The sequence below is a fragment of the Urocitellus parryii genome, chromosome 12 (genome assembly GCF_045843805.1).
Source record: "Urocitellus parryii isolate mUroPar1 chromosome 12, mUroPar1.hap1, whole genome shotgun sequence".
Taxonomy (NCBI): Eukaryota; Metazoa; Chordata; class Mammalia; order Rodentia; family Sciuridae; genus Urocitellus; species Urocitellus parryii.
In genome coordinates this window covers 37,316,749-37,338,517 of record NC_135542.1, presented here as the reverse complement: position 1 = coordinate 37,338,517, position 21,769 = coordinate 37,316,749, and the positions used below count along the sequence as shown (strand labels likewise).

Genomic DNA, 21,769 nt, shown 5'->3' with positions numbered 1-21,769 from the left:
AACTTATTTTTAGTGAATAAAAAAACTGTCAGAAGTTTGTCTCGACCTTTCTTTCTTTCTTTCTTTTTCTTTTTTGGTGGGGTGCTAAGGATTGAACCAGGGCCCTGCACATGCTAAAGTGCCCTACCACTGAGCCACTCCCCAGTTCTGAAATTGTCAGAAGTCTGTTGGCTGCAAAGTCATAGGATGTGGACAAGGTGTTCATTTAAATCTCACCATGCATTTGTGGAAAGCTTCAAGAAAAACCCATTTATTTTTTACTCTGGGTAGATTATATAAATTAGACCCAAGTATGATTTCAACAATGCAAATTACGTAGGCAAATAAAAGCCTAGAAGAAAATTGTCAAAATATAAATGGTGGTGGGACTGGGGTTGTGGCTCAGTGGTAGAGTACTTGCCATGCATACGTGAGACACTGGATTCGATCCTCAGCACCACTAAATAAATAAATAAATAAATAAATAAACAAATAAACAGTGTCCATCTACAATTTTTAGGAAGACAGGCTGGTTATGGGCAACATTTTCTTTCTTCATTATACCTTTCTGTTCTCCAAGGTTTTGGAGACAACAGGCATTTTCTGTACGGCTAAGCCTGTTGCCTGGCTGGAGTCCCATCCATACGGTGGGCTGTCGGCAGGGATGGGACCAGACCAGACCTGTTTCCTTCTGCCCACTGGCTCCTTACCCAGCCCAGCCACATGCCTGGAGTGCAGCAGAACCAAGAGCTACGGCTCCTGCTGCTGCCTGTGCTGAGCAAAGAAGACAGAAGGAGCCCTTGACCCACAAGCACTTTTCACCTCTCAGAGGCCCAAGGCCCCAGAAAGATGGGTGGACACAGCCAATGGCAGTGCTACAAGGCCGAGAGACCAAAGGCCCTGGAGGCAGAGAACTCAGGGTGGAAGAGGGCGGGAGCTCTGCTGGGGACGGCAACTAGGGGCAGCGCCAAGACTCCTTGCATTTGACAAAGTAAAGCAACTCCGCTGAACCGTGTCCATGGCATCAGCTGAGCTGTCTGGTCTCTGAGCCCAGGCTACAGAGCCAGGCCTACAGAACCACCAGGGGGCAGAGGCCACCTGGCGCTTTACGCATGTACTTCCTTCCAGTTATGGAATCCTCCACCTCAGCTGAGGACTCCTGCCTCTCCAGGGGGTCATCATGTCATTCTGCCACAGGGCTGTGGGCAACTCCCTTTCACAGAGGTGTCAGCCAGGTGTAGAGACCTAAGCACCTTGCCCAGGACCCAGTCCATCAGTGGCAGAGTCTGATTTTCTAGGACCCCTGGGGGAGGACCTGTGTCCACCCTCCTCCTGCACCAGGAGGCCTCAGGACCAGCCCAGCCCTAGGGGCTTTGCCCTTGAGGCCACCTTCCACTGGAGGTCGCACTATACTGCTCTGGCCATGGGGATCATTAACTTGCAAAGTCGAGGTTTCCAAGTACAGGGGTCTCGTTTCAGGTCCTCAGGGTACTCTGGCAACTGCAGCCTGAGTGCCCTGCCCACCTAAACCAGACAGGAGTCCGCCAGGATAAATGAGGCTCCTCAGAAGTAGCTGTCCACACAGAGTGACACCTGAGGGTGCTGGCACCAGGGCACGATGCTCAGCTGAGCACCTCACTGTGAGCAGGCCTCTCAGGCTCCCAGGCCCCGCCAGGCCCACCCGACTCACCCACCACTCCTGGTCCTCCTCCCCGTCCACCACAATCACATCTCCCTCAGAGAAGGTCAGCTCGTCTGGGTTGTCAGCCACACAGTTGTACAGCGCTTTGACCCGCTTGGGCTTCGACTTGGTCTGTGTGAGGAGAGGGACCAAGTTAGTGTGGCCCAAGTCTAAGCTCTTGGGCAGAGAACAGGGTGCCTGCCTCCTTCTGGTCTCTGGGGTCCTCTCCCCAGGCCTGGGAAACCCACAGGGGCCAACAGGGGCTCTTCTCTCTCAGGGCAGCTCAGGTGCCAGGGAGAGAAAAGTGTGAGACCCCAGCAGAGTGGGGAACGAAGCAGCCAGGGTTTGGGGTGGAGCTGTGGCCGAAGGGCCAAGTCTGCCAGGCCCGCGCCCAGGTCATGAACCACCGCCAGGAAGAAGCCCCTAGTCCCCCCACCTCGGCCCCAGGGGAGGTGGAACCCAGCCAGAGCAGGGCAGGAGGGCAGGCACATCCACTTACCGCCTGTGACTTCCTGGGCATGGGCGCAGGGGGCTGCAGGGCCACAGCATTAGACAGAGAACCATGAGCTTCTATTCCACAAAGATCCACTGCTTTAGGGCCAAAATGAAGCAACCTTACAAGATGCCCCATCAATCGCAACCACAAGATGTAAACAATGACTCTAAGCCACAGTCTCATGTCTGAAAGCAGATTTCCTCCCAGTTGAGGGAAAAGCTGAAGAACCTCCCGCCTTTATGGTGCTGGATGTGGGAACCCAAATGGGGTCCCAGGAAAGAGGAGCAAGGTGCAGGCCTCTGCAGCAGGAGGCCCAGGCCCAGGAGGGTGGGATGGCCATAGTTGGGGGGCAGCAGGGCCCTGCCTAGGGCGGACCATCTGCTTGGAAATACATACCCCACGGGCCAAGCAGAAAGAAACCCAGCCCCCAATTTAATAATTACCAGGTCCTCTGGGCTGGCCTTTGTTAATCAGTGGGGTCGGTTTGTCAGCCCTACAAAGAAGGAGAAAAGCAGACTTACTCACGGATACCTGAGGTTATCTGCCCAGCCTCATTCCCTTCATAAGGACACACTTGTGTTTAAGCTGAACACCTGAGCTGACTTCACGGTCAGTCATTCAATTATTATTATTATTTTGTAAAACCAAAAGCCTAGGGAAAGTGCCAGACCCAAGGTTCCTCATCCCCAAACCAGGGCTCTTCCAAAGCACCTCTGTCCACGCAGGCCTGGGGCTAGAAGCTGGGTACCAGCCATTGGTGCAGCCCCTTCCCTGCTTAGGCCTTGTCTCTCCATGTGAGAGGAGGAGCCAGATCTCAATCTCAGGCCCAGGACCTGTCAAGCACCTCAGTCAGTGTCGTCACACCCCCTGCTCCATGGTTCTGCCCACGTGGCTGACCACAGCTCAGGCCCTTGGTGAGCTCGGGGTCCAGCTCACCCAGAGCTGTGAAGTGAAAACACAAATTGGGGCATGGTAGATGGGGTCATCTGCACAGACCTGCCCCTGGCAGACCTGGGTAAATGGGTTGCTGAGAACTGGCATTTCCATCTGTAGGTGTGACACCAGATGTCAGTCCTCAAAACAAGGACAGGAGGCAAAGGTCTGTGATGGGCTAAAAGAAGAGCAGGGGTCTAAGTGGACCTAGGGTGGAGCCACACACGGGAGGTGGGCGGGAGGGGCTGGAGCAGCAAGAGAGGCTGGGAGAAGCCAGAGGCTGCGTTCTCTCCCCCACACACTCATTTCCGTCAGAGGCTTCCTCTGCTGCCCAGAATGTACCCACCAAGAGCAGTGGAGTCTGCGTCTCAGAATGCACGTGGAGGAAATGCCACACTGGTTTTGTTATTACTTTCAAAGAAGCAAAGGGCCCACCCACCTGACAGCCTCATCATTCATCTGCACCGGCTCCCGAGGTAAGTGTCCAGCAGACCCTTCTGGCTGCCCCTCGCCAGCAGCCACTCAACTACCTGTGTAGCTACTCAGCTACACAGGCTCATGGCGTGTGTGTGGGGAGAGCAGATATTCTCTTTAAAGGATCAGACAGGGGGCTGGGATTGTAGCTCAGTGGTAGAGCGTGCGCCTTGCACATGTGAGGTACTGGGTTTGATCCTCAGCACCCATAAAAATAAAGGTATTGTGTCCAACTATAACTAAAAAAATTTTAAAAAGGATCAGACAATAGAATTTTTAGTCTTTGTGGATCATGAAGTCTCAACTATTTGACTATCATTGAAATCCTGATTTTCAAATAATCGGTGGGGTGGGGGTGCTTCTTTTAAAAGAGGACACACGTGCATCACTTTGACAGCAGAACTCCACTGGCAGCAGCGGGACCTCGTGCCCTGGAACCTGTCTTGGACCCTCTGACGGCACCTGCTCTATCTGCCCTGCAACGTCCCTTCCAACTGCGTTAAAACCAGGAAGACCAGGCTACAGAGGACACCCATCCCGCAACCTCTAGCTGGGACTCCGCAGGAGACAGGAGAGCAGCTGGAAAGAACCCCGAGTCGTCACCCGACAGAAGCCACTGTCCTCGGTACTCCCTGGTGAGTGCTGGGAGCTAACTGTTCCTTGTCTGGAACTTTAAGACATGATTTGAGCTCTTAAAAGCCGAGCAGCTTGGAGACAGCAGACCAGAGGCCATTACAAGGAAGGAGAAAGGAAGTAACACTGGAACTAGGAGCACAGCCAGTGGCCATTGGGTTAAGGCAAAAACAATCATTGGGAACTTGAAAGCATAATTGTGACAGTGTCATTATAAATTGTATGGCTGTTTAGGAATAGGACAGCAGGGCCAGACAGGGTGGCACTGTCATCCCAGGAACTCGGGAAGGGAGGCCAAGGCAGGAGGACCCCAAGTTTGAGGCCAGCTTCAGAAACTAAGCAAGGTCCTAAGCAACTTAGTGAGACCCTGTCTCAAAATAAAAAAATAAAAAAGACTGGGGATGTGGTTCAGTGATTGTCCCTGGGTTCAATCTCTAGTACAGAATAAAACAAAAACATAAACAAACAAAAAATCCCCAAAGCACAGGAAGGCAGGGATATGTACATTATATTTTAGAAAGGTGACCTGCACTTTAAAAGTTCTGAAAGTGGATTTAAAACAGCAGCCTAGGGCTGGGGTTTTGGCTCAGTGGTAGAGCACTTGCCTAGCACGTGTGAGGCCCTGGGTTTGATCCTCAGCACCACATAAAAATAAATAAAATAAAGGTATTCTGTCCAACTGCAACTAAAAAATAAATATTAAAAAAATAGCAACCTGGAGTTGTAGATCATTGATAGAGTGCAGGCTCTGGGTTCCATTCCCAGCACCATCCCACCATCACCCACTGCAATACGTCTATTTCCTCCCCAGGAAAAAGACTGAAAACAAAAATTCAAACCAAAAGAACAAAGAGCTGAAGGAGGAACACAATTTTGGAAGCTGGAACTGGCAGGGTAAATGTAACCACCAGCTGGTGTGAGGAAAGGCACCCACGTGTCCTGTGGGCCCAGTGAGGCCCAGGACCTCAGGAAGGGGAGACAGAGAGGCAATAACAGAAGGATTTGCCAGACTCCCTGGGAGGAGGCTCTGAATCCTGGACTCCCGCCCCCCCACTCCACCTACAGAAGGAGAAGCTGCTTCTGCAGAGGGCAAAGCAGAGGCCCTGGACGGGACACTAAGTGCCACTGTTGGCATTTCTCACAGAAGAGGGACTAGGTACAAACTTGACTTTATTTCCTTACTCAACTCCCAGAAAATTTATACCCTCCCAGCAAGAAGCCAGGGAACCCGAGTTGTCCAAGAAAAAAGGCGCAAATTCTGAGTTTCCCGACAGCCCACTCCTCAGGGAAACCTGTGTAGCCAGCCTGTGTACCAGCTGGGGTTTGGTTAGTTTTTGAAGTACTGACTGGGGATCGAATCCAGGGGTGTTCTACCACACACAGACATACCCAGCCATTTTATTTTTTGCTAAGTTTCCCAGGCTGGCCTCAAACTTCTAATCCTCCTGCCTCGGCCTCCCAACTAGCAAGAGTTACATGTATCACCACGTCCAACTGCCAGTTGTTGGTTTTTGTTCTAAATTTTTTTGGTAGTTGTAGATGGAAAGAATGCCTTTATTTTATTTGCTAAGGATTAAACCCAGTACCTCACACATGCTAGGAAAACACTGCCACTGAGCTATAGCACCAGTCCTCTAGTTGGTTTTGTGTGCAGCAGAAACAGACGGCACAGAGAACTGCTCATAGGAACAGTCTCTGTCATGCAGAGGCCAAAACGATGTGGAAGAAACACTACACAGAAAAGCACCAATGAAGACACACACTTAACACTTCAAAACATTAAATCATTAATATTCTCAGAGAGAGAAAGTGATCCCATGAAACAAGAACAGGGTGCCATAAAAAAAGTTCAACTTGAGAAGGAGAGCAGACATAGGGAACCCAGGAGAAAAACTGAAGATAAGAGATAAGCCAGCAAACAAAGCCCGAAGGGAAAAGAGGCGCCCAGAGGGGCATCTGATGAGGGCAATCCCTTCCTCCTCCTCGGTGCAGAGCCAGGCCAGGGGCTGCTCTTCGGCCTGGCTTCTGGACAGCGGGCCTGTGACCGGCTCTGGTGGACAGGCGTGCCCAGCTAGCATATCCTCCCACATGTCCCAGAAGCACCTCTAGGCCCAGGGGGTAAACAGGGTAGAGTCAGAAGATGGAGGGCTCTGGGTCTACTCTTGGGTCTGGGGTAGATGGGAAAAGAGTTTAGCTGCCTCAGGTCCACCCCTGAGATTGGGGGAGCTGTCAGAACAGTTATGTTACTCAATCAAAAGAGAAGTTGATATGTTTAGAGGAAAGCTGCGTAGATCTGATGTCCAAAGAGAATGAAAACAGACAACAGGAAAAAATGGAAACAGTCGTTTAAACACACACACACACACACACACAGAGAGTGAAATTTCACAGAACTGGAGGGCGCAATTCCAGCTAGAATGGTACCTGATGGGATGCCCATCCGGGCAGCAGTCTGGTGGCACAGACCTCACACTGGAGCCAAAGAACAAGCAGGAGGGGGCAGCCTGCAGAGGGGGACAGGCCGGCCTGAGGGGAACCCAGAGGGCTAACCCCCGGAGGGCTGCCTGATGGGAGTGGTGAGGGATGGTGGCGGTGGGGCCAGAGGCTGTGCCTTCAGTGGGTTCCCGGAACAGGACTGACCCAAGCACAGAAAGGGGCTTGAGCAAAGGGGAGGGGTGGAGGCAGTGACGGGAGCTGTTCCATAAAGGGACACCAATCACCAGAGGAGGCGTGGAACAGGGTTCTCATCTTCAGAAAAGGGAGCAACAAGAACGGAAAAGTAGAAAATTAGAACTGTCCCCAAAGTCTAGGGCCCTGTGGACTCTGTCCAGCTAGCTGGTGCCACGCCACGCCCTGGCCCTCACTGTCTCTGGGCTCTGTCACTGCTTGACTTAGTGACAGCCATGCCGGCCAGTGTCCAGGCCCAGACCCCCTGCTATGAGGAAGCCCACAGCACCCGGGAGGCTGGGCACGGAGGTGTTCTGGTTGACAGCCCCCACTGAGGTCCAGTGGACAACAGGCCTCAGCTGCCAGACCTGTGAAGGGGGCCTCCTGCCAGTCCTCGGACACGTCAACACCTAAGTGACCCTGACCTCGGGGAGTCTTCAGCTGAGGTCGCACAGGCTGTGGAGCCAGACGAGCCAGACACTGTGTCAAACAGATTCCCGACAACGAGAGAAGAATAAAATGGCATGTCTCGCTTCAGTCAGTTCTGGTGTGGTTTGTCACCAGAACAAATGAAACTGGAGGTATCACTGTGACCCCGCAGATTCACTATAGAAAGGCACAAAATGCACACACGTGCGCGTGCTTATGCATGTACATTTAGCAGCGTACACGTGTGTGCACTTCCTGATTCTGACCAAGACCATGACCCATCCCAGCAATGAGACGACCCATCACCAGGGCCCCAGCTTCTCAGCAGTGTTTCCCTTAAACAAGGGCCACCACAAACGGAGCTCTGTAAAGACCCAGAAAAGAGAGAGAACCTGGGCTCTTCTGCGGCACTCGGACACGAGGACTGCGGGTGAGGGTGGGAGGTGGCTGAGCATCCAGGCAAGGTCCTGGTTTTGCAGGTTGCACTGTGTGTACCAAAGCAAACGTTCTTATTTGAAGAAACGTGCCTCACACTGCACTCCAAAAAACCCCCGCATCTGTACTAAATGAAGATCTAAACTCTCTACGTGAATTTAAGATACACATTTGTAAGAATTTTCAGTTAAAAAAATCCTTGAATTAATTGTAAGACCCTCAAGAGCTGATGGACCTCACAGCCTGGGCACCAGCAGCGGAGATTTCCAGCCTGAGTAAGGGGCCCACGGCCACTTGGAAGCCCCCAGAACGCTGGACGCAGGCCCAGCCAGTGTGACTCGGCCAGGAGGCCGGGAGGGGTGGCGTTACCCGGGAGCAGGCTTCTTCTGAGGCAGGCGGCTGGGAGGCTGGGGCGGCAGGGGCGGGGGCCTGCTCTGTGAGGCCCCTGGCTGGGGAGGCTTGCCCGACTGGCTCAAGGCTTCTAGCATGCTGGGTGTCTTGGCCACAGGAGGGGGTGGCGTGGGGGCCAGAGGGTCTGCAGAGAGAAGGGAGAGGAGACAGTCAGCCCCAGCCCTGTACCCACCTCCTCCCCGGTGGCCCAGCCAGGGTCCTCTTCCCTGGAGTCTCCAGGGGAGCACACCTGCTGGTTTCCTCCTGCATTTCAGGGAACTGTGGAGGGAGGGAGGGGTCCTAGTCAAGCACCCAGGAAGCTCCAGCACGATCGAAAATCTTCAGCTGGCCTGTTTTCTCTGCTAGACCCGCTGGGGAAGCCAGTACCTTGTCCTGCCCCTGACTCTGAACAGGCAGCAGAAGGCTGGTTGGGGCCGGGTCCAGGCCTGGCCTCTGCCCTGGGAGATGGTTCTGCTCGGGCCAGGACTCTCTTAGCCAGAGCAGGCCCATCCCCAGAAGGAAGGAGGCCCCACCCATTTACCAGGCAGCTGAGCAGGGACAAGTCTGAGGACAGAGGGTAAGGAGCGACTTGCAACAGGTCCCCAGTCTGTGAGGTGGGCAGGGCAAAGGCTCTGTGACCATCTGACTTCACAGACCCGAGGCTGGGGCTCGAGGAAGCCGAGTGCTTCTGCTCTGGGGCAGAGCAGGTAAGAGAGGGAAGTGGATCCTCAGCCCAGCCTGCCTCCACCTGTTCTCCTGACAAAGCACCAGGTCACTGTCACAGGTGGTGGCCTGCCTCCGGGTGGGAGCTCACACATAAGGCACAAGACAAGCCAGCAGGATTGAGGCCACTGGCGACCAGGTGGGGTGAGGCCACGGAGCCATCAGTGGGTCGTCCTTTTGTGCCCCTTTCCCTTGTTCCCTTTTTCCGTTTTAAAGGAAAAGCAGAAAGGCAGACTTGGGGAGCCCACGGGTCAGCCTGAGAGGCAAGAGAGGAGGGAAGAGGGCTCTGGCCTCTGGCGAGCCTCTGGCTGTGCAGCCGGGGGGTGCCTCAGCAGGTTGATGTTAATTTTAGCTTCTTCTTCTTCCTGTGGCACTGGAGATTGGATCCAGGGTGCCCGACCACCGAGCTACACCCCAGCCCTTTTATTTATTTTTTTTCGGTTTTTTTCAGGGTCTCACCAAGTTGCCCAAGATGGCCTTGAACTTGTGATCCTCCTGCCTCGGCCTCTTGAGTCACTGGGATTACAGGCATGTGCCACTGCACCCAGCTAATTTAGCTATTTTAAGAAAGCCACAAGCATGTCAGTCTAGGAATACTCCCAATGCTCTGGAAGCCCTGAAACCTAGAGATGCTGGGTGCCCCTCCGCCAGAGCCCAGGAGAGCAGGGGGCGGAGAGGGCAGGGCCCAGGGCTCCCGTCACGGACCTGGGAGATACGCTCAATTCTGCACATGGGAGCAAGACCTCTTCCTACTGCTTCTCCCCACAAGGCTTTGGGTACTTTCAACCACATGCTGGTATTTGAAAAAACCCATGCCAGATTATGATCAAAATGACTGTCCCCAAGTATTGAAAATCACCAACTGGCTGAAGGAAATGAGAGCTCTGGGGTGGTGTGCAGAGGACCAGAAGCTGGTCTAGTGAATGTTCTGCAAGGCAGAGGAGAGTGAGCGGGCCATCGGGGCGTGCTGGGGCGTGCTGGGGCTGGGGGCCTGTGCCGTCTGCCTGCGGGTGTGCGGCCCCAGAGCTGTCTCCCCAGGTGGCTGCCAACAGCGCCCCCTGCCTTCCAGACCTACGAGGCCCACTGGCAAGAAGGAGAAAGGAAAAAAAACGTACTGGTAGATGTCACTCGAAGAGGGGGCAGCGGTGGGTGGACAGCTGGCGGATCTGACGAAGATCGCTGCCTGCTTACACCGTCCACACCTACAGAGTTTGTCTTCCACAGGGTGTTAGCTGAGGAGGCTGCCTGAACTAAACCCACGCACACGCACACACATGTGCACACACACAGAACAAAAACAGAAACAAAACACTGCGTTATTGATCCTCTCACTTATCAAATGGCCACTCTGACCTTTCTAGAATGGCAAGTAGAACCCGAAACTTTACTCTCATCTTTGCGACCTGGAAGACAGATACCAATGGACGCTGAACCAAAGATGGTCCGGGGAACATTCCTGGCTGGCTTTCTCAATCTGATGGTGGAATGTAAAAATTCTTAACTGAAAATATACCACAATGTTCTGTTTGGGGACCAGGGGACTTCTCATCTCTGCCTTTCCATTGTATCCTGCAGGCCATGGGAGTCACCCAAGCCAGGCAGACAGCACCCTGTTCCCAGCCTGTACAAGTGGAGGACCTTCTCCTGACTTCCTGTAAACTCTCTGGCTACAGATTGGCACACAGAACCCAGAAGGTTCAGGTAACCCCCAAAGAGGTGGCACTTCCCTGGTCACATCATTCTCCTGCCATCTACTCAAGTGCACAGGTGTGACCCAGTCCCTGTGTCCCTGGCTGTGTACAGCCCGGGGGGGGGGGGGCAGTGAAAGAGGCCACACCCTCTCAGGAGGCCCGGGGTCTGGAGGAGCCTTGAGCGCCCTTCCTGTGGCAGGGTCGGCCACAGTGCAAGACCACCCACACCTAAGGAAGCTGTGAGCTTCCTTTAGACCAAGTGTGAACAAAATGAGAACAGGGAGACGCAGGTGAGGGGTATAATCTATTGCACCTGAAGAAAGAAAGAAGCTGAAGATGAGAATGGAAAGAAAAAGAAAAAGAAAAATCTGATTCCAGGAAACCTGGAAATGCAGAAGAGCTTCACTACTCTTCCACCACCCGATAGGGCAGGACGGAGTCTCTCCTCCTGACACCCAGAGCCAGCCAGTAAAAGCCTCCAGTGGGAATAAAAATGCCCAAATGCTTTGGGTCCGAGCCTTTCAGAATAGACACGCCACTCCAGATGTGGGAACAGGGGAGACGGGGCACTGAGATGGCCTCCGCCAGCCCTGGAGGGCGATGGGCAGGTGCTCTGTGACTGAGCGGCCACTGCACTCCTTACTCAGAGTTGGATCAGGCCCAGCGCGTGCTGTTTGGTTACCAAGCACATGGCTGCCGAGGGGCGGTGAGCAGGCTGGCTCCTGGGTCTGGGGTGCAGGCAGGGATGCAACGCTGCTGAGGGCTGTGACTCAGTGGCCCCTGGGACAGGTCGATCATCATTCCCCTGGGTCCCTGAATGCTGGGTCAGGGCTGTGTGGGAGGATCCTTGCAATACCCAGGACAGTGGGGCAAGATGGGGTGCAGCCACACTGCCAATGTCATGCCATGTGAGGGCACATGGCTACGGGCCCACCTGAACCACCCACACTTCCCTCTCCACAGCCACCAGCCGCAGGCTCTACACCAGCTCTAGGGAGGCCCTTGGGCTCTCCAGTCTCAGCAGCGAAGACTGAGCAGCCCTCCTTGCCCCAGGAAGTCCCGAAGGCCACAGCCCATGGTGTCAGGTGCAGTCTGGGGTAAGCTGGTCACTTGATAGGCCCGCCCTCAAGAAGCACAGTGCCAGCTATTCCTCACTCTTAGATAAACTACTTGAGGATTTCAGTTTCCATATTTGTAAACACAAAAAATCTCACCTGTTAAGTCTCCTTGGCTGAGACAGAGCAGCTGAGGTTAAGTCGAGTGAGCTTTTCACACTGACAGCACTGGGGGAGATGATTCTGTATTTTTTTTTGGTGGTGGTGGTGAGGTACTGAGAACTGAACTCAGGAACACTCAACCATGGAGCCACGTCCCCAGCCCTATTTTGTATTTTATTTAGAGACAGGGTCTTACTGAGTTGCTTAGTGCCTTGCTTTTGCTGAGGGTGGCTTTGAACTCACGATCCTCCTGCCTCAGCCTACTGAGCTGCTGGGATTACAGGCATTCCCCAACGCACCCAGCATGATTCTGTATTTTCACGATTAGGCTGAACATTGTTCCCCAACTAGTATCTTTCTCCTTCATTCCATGAAAATCATGGTGATAAGAAGTAATCACTGGTGCTACAGGCTGGCCCTGATGCCAACAGAGGAGAAATAAGAAAGGAAAGAAGGAATAGAGGCCAGGAAGGGCAGTATGTGGGTAAGGGTTGCAGAGAGCATCCCCTAGCCCACTCCAGGCCCGCCTGGGGCAGCCCCACATCACCTAGACCACATAGGAGCCATGTCTCTGCCCAGAGTAAGAAGCCAATCAAAGATCTCTACCACCATTTGGCATTCTAAAAAAAGAAAAAAAAAAATGGAAGAATTTCTTTAGGAGGCAAACAGAAAATAACTACAAAATATGTGCCCAATGTCACCTAGTTGGGGGCAGAGCAGGTGCAAATTTCTCAAACCCCCCTCCCCCCCAAACCAAACCCTCAATGTATCTGCAGGGGACCAAGAAGTTTCATACCCTTGATGACATTTCGAGGTGGGAGTGGGGGGGCACTGGTGGTGGTGGGGGCTGCCGGCTGGGATGGGGGTGGGCTGCCGCTCAAGATGGCTCCGTAGGTCTCGTTCTGCACGATGCTGGGCATGAACCCCCTCTGTTTGTCCTTGGTGAGGTTGGCAGCATCTCTGGCCAAAGACGTGGCATTAGGCTGAAGCTGGCTGGATCCCAGCTGGTAGAAACTGACAGGCCGGTCCTCCCGCCGGTTGGGACTGGGCTGTAAAGCAATGTCAGAGCAGAGGTGTGAGGTGGAGATGGGGACCTCTGGCTGATGACGGCAATGCCACTGTGAAATCCACACTTGCACCACTTCCACTTGGCCTAGGACTCTCACCTGTGGCGGGAGAGCTGCAGGATTTAAAAACCCACTCTGGTGTCTTGTAATCGAAATACCCATGTACACCACCACCACCCCCACCCCCAAAGCCATGGCTCACAAGTTACGATTCTCCATTCTGAGAAGGGAGCCATTTCATTTTACTGGCTAGAGTTATCTCTAACTAGCTCTTCCTGTCTCCCGGGTTCCCCTGTCCAAACACACTACCTTATGTTTGAGAACAACACGGATGACTCTGGCCACCTAGCTGCAATCACACCGACAGCTCTACGGCGGATCACCCCAGATCAATGTGTTCTCCCACATTCACAGGAACTCCTGAGATTCCTCTAACTCAGGGGTCAGCCAGCCTTGGCCTGTGGGCTGCCCTGTTTTAATAAATAATTTTTTATGAAAAGATAGCTGTGCCCTATCACTTACATCCTGTCTATGCCTGCTTTTGAACCACCCTGGCAAAGGTGAGTAGTGGCAATAAAAACGGACATTTCTGACCAAGGATCCTCAAGTATTTACTGTCTGGCTCGCTAAGAGTTGATCCACGCCTACTCTCCCCATGCTTTACTGCAAACCTATGTATCCAATCATGACTCACAAGCTCAGATGCCACTTGCACTTCAAATGTCAGCCTCAGAATAGTAGCTATGATCGTGAGCAAATCACTTAACCTTGCCACCCTCACCCCTATCTGTTAATGGGTACGACTTCCACTGTTTCTCCAGCACAGTCCCAGGAGCACGGCAGGCTCTCGGCATCAGCTGCCGCCTCCCTCTCACAGGGCTGTCCACCCAGACCAGGCTCTGGTCAAGCCGGGCTCAGGGTACAGAAGGCGGTGGCCAGTGGCTCTTTGCACAGATTTCTACATTCCAACAGGGCCCACAGATGAGGGGACAAAACACCTGCCACTCTCTGCTGAAAAGAAAGGCAGTGGGTGGCAGAGTCTGGGTTTCAGGACGCCAGGCCCAAGCCTTGCTGCTGCTCTCCTGGGCACCAGCCTGCTCTACCGCTGCTCCCAGGACGGAGAGGTGCTGCAGACTCCTCACCGCAGAGGCTTCCAGTTTTTCTTTCTTTTTTAAAGACAGGTAAGCGTGAAGTTAGCGCTTCTTGCTTTGATGCTGTTTTGAATTAACTCAGTGAAGAAATTTCTTATTCTGTATTCTAAGGAATGGTCAGTACTGGTGGAATGCTGCATGAGCCAGGGTTTCAGAAATGCTGTCCATCTCCCTTTCACCCGTGTCAATCCTCTATCCATCTAGTAAATCCTCAATGTACTTCAGAACACAAAAGTCACACAGCAAAACAGGAAAGTGTGCTCACCGTGCCATTTCCCCTCGTTTTAACCCTAACCCTTCCCAGGGCTGCTGGCCACTGGGGGAGCTGGGAGACTGGGTTTTGCAGCAAGGCTCCTCGAGCTTGACTCTCAGATGAGACCTGGGTGAAGGTGGCAGCCATCCTGGGCCACCCACACGTGCCAGGCAGTGTGTGTGTGCTGAGAACAGAGCTGGACCAGCAGCAAGAGCCCTCCTGGTTCCAAGGCCATCTGGAAATGCATACTTCACCTTGGCCAGGCAACCTCTCTTGAGATTTCAATGTCCCCAGCCCAAAAGGAAAGGGTGAGACTCAGGGAGATGCAAGGGCTGTGGAATGATTTCATTTGAAGTTTTTGAGATCAGCCAGGCAAACATGCCCAGCCAGGTGACCGTGATGACCTGGCACAGAGGAGACCTGGCTCTTCCACCCGGGGCTCCACAGCAAGTAGCTTCCTCTGCAGCCCCAGAAGCACAGGTAGGGAGCTGCCCACGACTGCAGAGTTGGCCTCTCTCTCCAGTGGAGTGCAGAGGAGCTGGGAGGCAGCAGAGGTGGTGGAAGAGATAAACCCAAAACCTACTGGGGTCTGAACACCGAGAGCAGCTGCATTCCCTCTCTATGGAAAGCCTTCTTCCCGGGCTCCAGGCAGGGCCCACTGTGGGCTCTGTGCACAGGTGGTGACTCACACAGACCTGCAGCTTCTCGTCCACGTCATCGTCACTCTCGTCCAGGTCTTCATGGAGTAGCCGCCACTCATACTCCACGTGGACGTGAGAGTTAAACCTTCCAGATAGCGCCTGCGTCAGCTGGGAATTACAAAGGACAGTCAGCACCGCTGCCAACACCCTGGGCACAGAGGCAGGGATCTGCAGGCTGTTTAGACAGACAGCAGACAGGCAGCCCAGGAGGAAGGGAGCCTGCACTCGATCCACAGCAAGCTCCTTCCAGCCCCTGGGTGCAGTTAATCCCCCTCTACCTGATTGACAGGATAACCTTCACATTCAATCCTGGCAGCACCAGTACTTACAGCGGGTGCTTGTAAACTGTGAAGTACTGTACACGGGCAAGGGATGTTTGGAACCTAAAGGATCAGCCTGCAGGTATAAAGACTACATATGCAAGCAAATTCAACCCTACTAGGAGAAGGACTGCATTCACTGGTAACCCAGCTTCTCGACTAGAACGAGCATGAAGCCCTGAATGAATGATCGGAATGACTATTTTCCCAGTTCTCTCAAGGTAGACAGCTAACTCCATTCTAGGTGCACAGAAGCGAATTTATCACACAGTGGTATTTAGGGCAGCAGGGCTTACTGCTTTGTAGAGCCAGACAGAAGCAATATGACCTTGTGTCTGCTTCCTCCTCCATGACAGCAGAAACTCTGTCATAGAGTAGTTCAAAGATTGCATGAGATGTGGATCTGAAGTGTCTAGAACAGAAACTGTCACTTAGCCCACTCTTTTAGCATTTGTTATCAAAAGTTCCGTTGGTCAAGCACTGAATATCTACGTGCTGAGTGCTTTATAGATTCAATAGTACCTCTCACCATAACCTTGCAAAGGGGTATAACTGACTTCACATATAAGGTGGCAGCTGAGCGCCTGGGGGTCTTTCCCAAGTCACAGTGGCACAGTCCTACCATGGCCCTACTCTGCTGTCCCCAATGGTTCCTTCCTTCCTTCACACCCCCTACTTCAAGAACAGGAAAGGAAGATGGTTTAGGGCGGGCCACATGATGTGGGGTTGAGGAACAAAGTAAGAAAGCCAGCTCGGAGCACCGCGAAACAGGAGGCCTGAGGCACGCAGCGCAGCCGCCCTGCAGGGGCCAGCTGTGGCCAACAGGTCCACACAGCGGACACCCTGGGAGGGCAGTCCACTGCTCTGCTGCGACTCCCTAGCAGGCTCTCCCCAGGTTGGGCTGATTCTTAGCATGTCCCACCCAGGACAGAGATCCACTCTGCGACAAGTGCCAGGGTAGGACAAGCCCTCCCCTCGCTGTCCCCAGCGGTGCCCTGCCCATCTGCTGGGGGGGACTCACCAGCTCCTCGCAGTGTTCATGCTTGAGGCGCTTGGCGATGTCCAGCGGGGTCTCTCCTGCCTCGTTTGCTAAAAGCCAAGGGCAAGGAAAGGAAGCGTCATGACAAACCCCAGTAGGATCTGCCATCGAGGGGCAGTTGACCAAAGATACCATGAGGCAGCACTACATTAACTGGAGCACAAGTCCTGAAATCCAGTTGGCCCGACTGCCGGGGGCTGGTGGATAACCAAGAAGAAAGTAATAGCAGAGAAGCCAAGATTGGAAAAATCAAGGTTTGAGAGAGTAAAACTGTTGACGTGCAACTGATTACAATCAATGTCCAAACAATAGCCATCAAATACAGCAGCATATCAATTCCAAACCCAGGGCACTGCTCCCTGTCCCATGTGCTGAACGTAAGGTACCTTGAAACAGCTTATCACTTGCTTCTTCTAAGTAAATCTGCCAACAAGACTTGGTTGACTTTTAAGGAAGCAGCATGGCTCCCGGCGGCGGGCTGCCCTTGTGGCAGGGTGCGAGGCTCACCTATCTCGATGGAGGCCTTCCCGCGCAGGAGCAGCTTGAGGCACTCGGCGCTGTCCGTCAGGCAGCAGTAGTGCAGGGCCGTGCTGCCTTTGCCTGTCTGTTTGTCCAGGTTCCCGCTGCCGAGAACAGAGTCGGAGGAAACAGAAGGATTACTGGGGGTGCAGATGGCTCGGCAGGGACACAGGGCATGTGACGAGAGGCAGACGGAATCAGAGCTCATGAGTAACCAGTTTTTCCATCTTGTCCCCATGAGAATACTAGAAAGTACAGGAGCTAGGGGGTTGTCAGCCCCAAGACCCACAGGCCAGGTGCCTGTATACTCCAGGTGCCTATGTGGATGAGGCAGCTGTGGCCCAGGACATCATGGAGAGAACCCATGATGGCAGAGGCCAGGCAAGGGGCAGCTGTGTTGCTGCTGGGCTTGGGGAGGTGGGCAGGTAGCTAAGGGCAAGCCTGAAGCTCTGGCCTCTTCCCTCTTCACCTGTGCTGCCCACTGCCCAGCCTGCACAAATGTCCATCCTGTCCGTCTGCAGCATGGGCCAGATGAGCTGTTCCACCCTATCATTTGATACTCCTGCCAGGGAGGGGAAAAGCTCTCCAGACCCTGGAACTGCCGCGACCCTGGAACTGCCCTCTTGCTCCCGCGACCCTGGAACTGCCCTCTGAGTGCAGTTAGGGGCTGCTTCAGAAGAGGCTCTTCTGATACAAATGAGCCCAGGTCATCCAAACAGGGGCACGTGCTCCACAGGGATGGGACAAGCTGTTCCACACGTGGACACCACCATCATAAAGGCGGACAAAGCCTTGGGCCCCTGGACAGACAAGTGGGGATGGATGGGACCTCAGGGGGTGGCACCAGAGCTCCCGCCAGGAGGAAACCAACTACTTTTCGATGTAAGACAGAGCACCTTCTCTCTTCTTCTTTTCTTTTTTGTTTTTGTGCTGGGAATGAAACCCAGGGCCTCCTGCAAGCTAGGCAAGTGCTCTACCTCTGGGCTGCACCCTTGCCCAAGCCTCCTCTCCTCATCTGTCCTCTACTGCTCTCTTCCCTCCATCCCAGAAGTAAAGAAACCAGGTTCCCCCTTCTTCCCCTGGAAAGTTTGTACAGGGAAAGGCATCATCCCGGACTGACCGACACCCATGGAGCCCCGCTCTGCTCCAGGCGCTGGGCTGCTGCCGAGGACAGGACACCTGGCTCCACCAGGAGTCTAGTGAACCAGGGCTCCTCGGGAATGGCCTGTGGGTGTTGGGGCTGACAACCCCCAGCTCCTCTACTTTCTAGCTGCTTTGTTACTCCTCTGCCAGGAATCATAGGGAAAAGCAGAGGACACAGAGTGCCAACCATTCCACTGCTCTTGCAACATGGGATCTTCCTTGCCACTTGGAGCTATTTTGGTGGCTTTCAACCAGCACCCTCCAGTACAGACACCCCCTAAATCGTGGTCAGGAAAAGGCCTTGAGGTCTGGACTCCAGTGCCAGGCAGGTGGCACACGGTGAAGCACATGCACAGAACAGCACACCAGGGCCTGATCAACTGTACCTGCACGTCCCAAAGGCCATTTCCAGAGAAAGCACACAAGCCATTTCTCAGCCCAAGGCAAATACTCATGACCCAGTGTTCTGGTTCAAGACCTCCACTGCCCTCTTCTCTCCCCTACTCGGGACATCCTGTCTGGGACAAGGAGCCCCACCCACAGGGCGAGGGGAGGAACCTGCCAGTGCACAGGATGCGGGGTGGGGCGCGCACCACTGCTCCAGGGCTCCCAGGTCAGCAGCCACACATCCCAGGGGCTGTGAGTCCCAGGCTCCGAGCCTGGGTTTGGATTTCCCTAGCACAGCCGTGCGACGCCCACACCTGGCATCTTCTCTGTCCCATGACTCATGCTCAGACCTGCACAGGCGAGTATCTCTGCAGCACAACCGAAGCAGCGAGGCCTTGCTGCCGTCCTCAGGAAGCCCAGGGAGCAAAAACAAAAGCCCTCCCCCAGCCTGCGCGAAGTTCAGACACCCACCTGTTCTGAACCAGAAAGTCCACGATGTGAAGAGAAGTCCGATCCACGGACCTGACGGCAAGGTGCAGGGCTGTCTCATCTGGCTCCTGGAAACCAAACGGAGACATTCTAGCCTTCCAGCGGCAGCCTTCAATATTGTGTCCAGCTCAGCGAAGTTGTGTGTATCCCTTCCAAAAGTGTTCATCCTTTCTTTCAAAAAAACTTATCTCTAAGGTACGGAGTGCCCACTAATTTCCACGGCAAACTTTCTACCTCTCTACAAAGAGGAAGAGCAAGGGGGCACTCCACAGCCTGCTGGTGCCTCGGCTCACATCTAAAGGAGCCTGTCAGTCACCAGGAGAAAGGTGTTCCTGCCCTTGTCACAACACCCCCACCTGGGGAGCTTGGAGTGGCCCTGAGAGGACATGGTTGAGCCCCACAGGGGGTGAAGTGTATGTCCCTCAGGCACTTGTGGAAGACTGGGGGATCCACCAGCCCCTTGGCACTAATGGTTTACTACAGACCCTGAGGGTTCCCTCAAGTCTGAGGGATGCTTCCCACCGACCCCCTCAGGAAGGAGAGTGCATGGGCTGCAGGCTGCAGGGAACTGCCCCTCCCAGGGCACTCCTCAGGTGGCCTTGGGTGACCCTGCTCACAGAAGAGAGGGTCCTTGCAGGCTGCACAGGTGTGCTCCCTCGGTTTCAGGCCTCAGGACAGGCTTGCTCTCCAGAGTTGGCATTTCATTTGAGGTTTAAGAATAAACCAACACCCAAAGCTTTGGTTGGGAGAAATATGTTCTGGAGAGCTACTGCACAGCACAGCGATGGCAGTTCATAATAGTCCCGGGTTATGCATCTCTGAGACGTTCTCACCATGAGAAACATGTAAGGTGAAGACATGGCAACAGCTTGATTCAGTCATTCCATAGTGAGAACACATCTCAAAACTCCCACTGTCCATAAACATATGCACAGGTTGAGCATTCCTAGTCCCCAAATCCTAAATCCAAAATGCTCCAAAGTACAAAACTTTTTAAGGGGTGAGCAACACATAGAAAATTCCACACCTGACCTCATGTGATTGGTTGTAGTCAAAGCACGGGGATCCTAGAGATATTACAAAATTACCTTCAGGCTGTGTGTAAGAGGTTTATGTGAACTGTAAATGAATTCTGTGTTTAGACTTGGGTCCCATCCCTAACACATCTCACATACAAATATTCCAAATTCTAAAAACAATCAAAGTCCAAAGTACTTCTAGTCCCAAGCATTTAGGATAAAAGATGCTGAACCTAAGTAATTACTTGCCAATTAAAAATAAACAAATAAGCCACCAGATTCTCCTACGGAACGTAGCGAGTGCTGCTCTCCTGGAGAATGGCACAGCGTGAATCCTCAAGCCCAAGACCCCGCCCTGCTGCCCTCCCTTGCCTCCCTCTGCTTCCTAGAAGCAGCAGCCACATGCTCACATGTCCGTTGGCCAGCGGGATCTTCTCTGTGAGGTCCACGCCATCAGCATAAGCTTGCAGTAACCCAAGAATGTCTCTGTTCTTGACGGCCTCACAGAGGCTGTGCAGCTTGGCGGCGCTGTCTGCGTGCTTCTTCCTCGCATACCTCCTCTCCAGGTACTTGGCGGTGATGTAGTCCTTCCTGGCATTCCTGAAACCACACGACATTGCTGGTGAGCCACTAAGGCCCCCACTCAGTCCACCTGCAGCCACCTTCAGGATCCTGCCCACCCTCCCCCCAAGCAGCGCTGGTGGCAAAGTGCCAGGTGGGAGCTGTGCTTCGCCTGCAAGCGCCCATTCACCCCGACCCTGGGGCTCCTTCTACTGGTACCGGGTGTCAATGCCCCGTGCAGCGTCCTGGAACTGACCCAGCTGTAAGGGCCAGCCAGCCAGGTGGGCGACCCCCATGCTCTCTCAGCGGCTGCCCCTGAAGCTTCACCCTGAAGTTCCGTGCTCCGACTTCCCCGAGCTGCTGCCCTGTCACTCATGCCCTCGTCTGCACCTTCCCCATCCACACCCTCTCCACAGCATGCTGTGTCCTTCTCTGCCGTGACCCATGTCCCTCCCATTGCTGTTCCTGGGCCACCTCTGCAGGCCTGCCCTGGCCTGCCCTCTGTTCAGAGTCTCCCTGGTAGTCTGCCTGCCTGCCCACCTGCCCAGGGGGCATGGACTCCATGTCAGTGTGCCTCAAAGCCACTTCCTGTCAGATGAACCAAAGGGAACTGCCCCTCTTCTGTGCACTCTCTGGTCTGGCCTGTGCTCAGACACCACCCTTCTCAAGAAGCCTGGAAAGGCAGCCCCGGGGGAGCCAGGGTTCAAATCCCACTCTAACCGCATGCCGAGCATTTGAACTTGAACAAATCCTCACCTTAGGCCTCACGCTCTCTCATTTGTGGAAGTGCACCCAACACCTCCTCCCAGCAGTGTCATCCTTACAGGAGGTGACACCTAAGCAGAGCGCACAGTAGGTCCTAGGACCTTGGAAAGTGCTGATGCACTTGAAAGATGGAGACCAAGAAAGCTGGCAGCTCGTCGGTGAGGGGGCTGAGCACTTTCCAAACCCAGTCACACTAAAGGTCTCATCAAGAGCGACTCCTGAAGACCCGGACAACACGGAAGGGCTGAAGTGCTCGCGCCAATCAACAGAAATGCCACGGGCAACCCAAGTAACTGGCGAACACAGACGACAGGGCGTCCGTCTGACACAGGGGGGGGCGGCACAGCAGGGGAAGCGCTGACCTACGCCAGCACGGACAGACGCCGCACAATCTACAGACAGAGATGTCCAGACTGGCCAATGTGTAGAGGTGGGAAGCAGGCTGCCCAGGGTGGACGCACAGGGACCCTCAGTAGGCTGTGGATCACGGGTACAGGGTTTCGTTTGGAGTAAAAAAAGTCTGAAACTGACTGAGCTGGGGGGTGGTCATGCCTGTAATCCCAACTACTCGGTGGGTCGTGGCAGGAAGAACATCGAGTTCAGGGCC

The 21,769-nt window shown here is 53.9% G+C and overlaps 1 protein-coding gene across 5 annotated transcripts in view; it reads right to left on the bottom strand.

The window, feature by feature from the left end:
- Asap2 (ArfGAP with SH3 domain, ankyrin repeat and PH domain 2) overlaps positions 1-21,769 on the bottom strand; it is a 152,227-nt gene that overhangs the window by 2,729 nt on the left and 127,729 nt on the right. Inside the window, exons 17-27 of one of the 5 annotated variants that reach the window (XM_026397665.2) lie at positions 20,247-20,436; positions 18,800-18,885; positions 16,787-16,902; positions 16,262-16,329; positions 14,915-15,028; positions 12,545-12,797; positions 9,956-10,090; positions 8,097-8,262; positions 2,600-2,649; positions 2,160-2,251; positions 1,670-1,792 (exon numbers count right to left, since the gene is read on the bottom strand). In XM_026397665.2, the coding sequence (XP_026253450.1) occupies positions 1,670-1,792; positions 2,160-2,251; positions 2,600-2,649; positions 8,097-8,262; positions 9,956-10,090; positions 12,545-12,797; positions 14,915-15,028; positions 16,262-16,329; positions 16,787-16,902; positions 18,800-18,885; positions 20,247-20,436 (1,393 nt within the window). Of the gene's footprint in view, positions 1-1,669; positions 1,793-2,159; positions 2,252-2,599; positions 2,650-8,096; positions 8,263-9,955; positions 10,091-12,544; positions 12,798-14,908; positions 15,029-16,261; positions 16,330-16,786; positions 16,903-18,799; positions 18,886-20,246; positions 20,437-21,769 lie in introns of all 5 variants that reach the window. The other 4 variants (XM_026397739.2, XM_026397822.2, XM_026397888.2 and 1 more) reach the window with 4 other exon arrangements.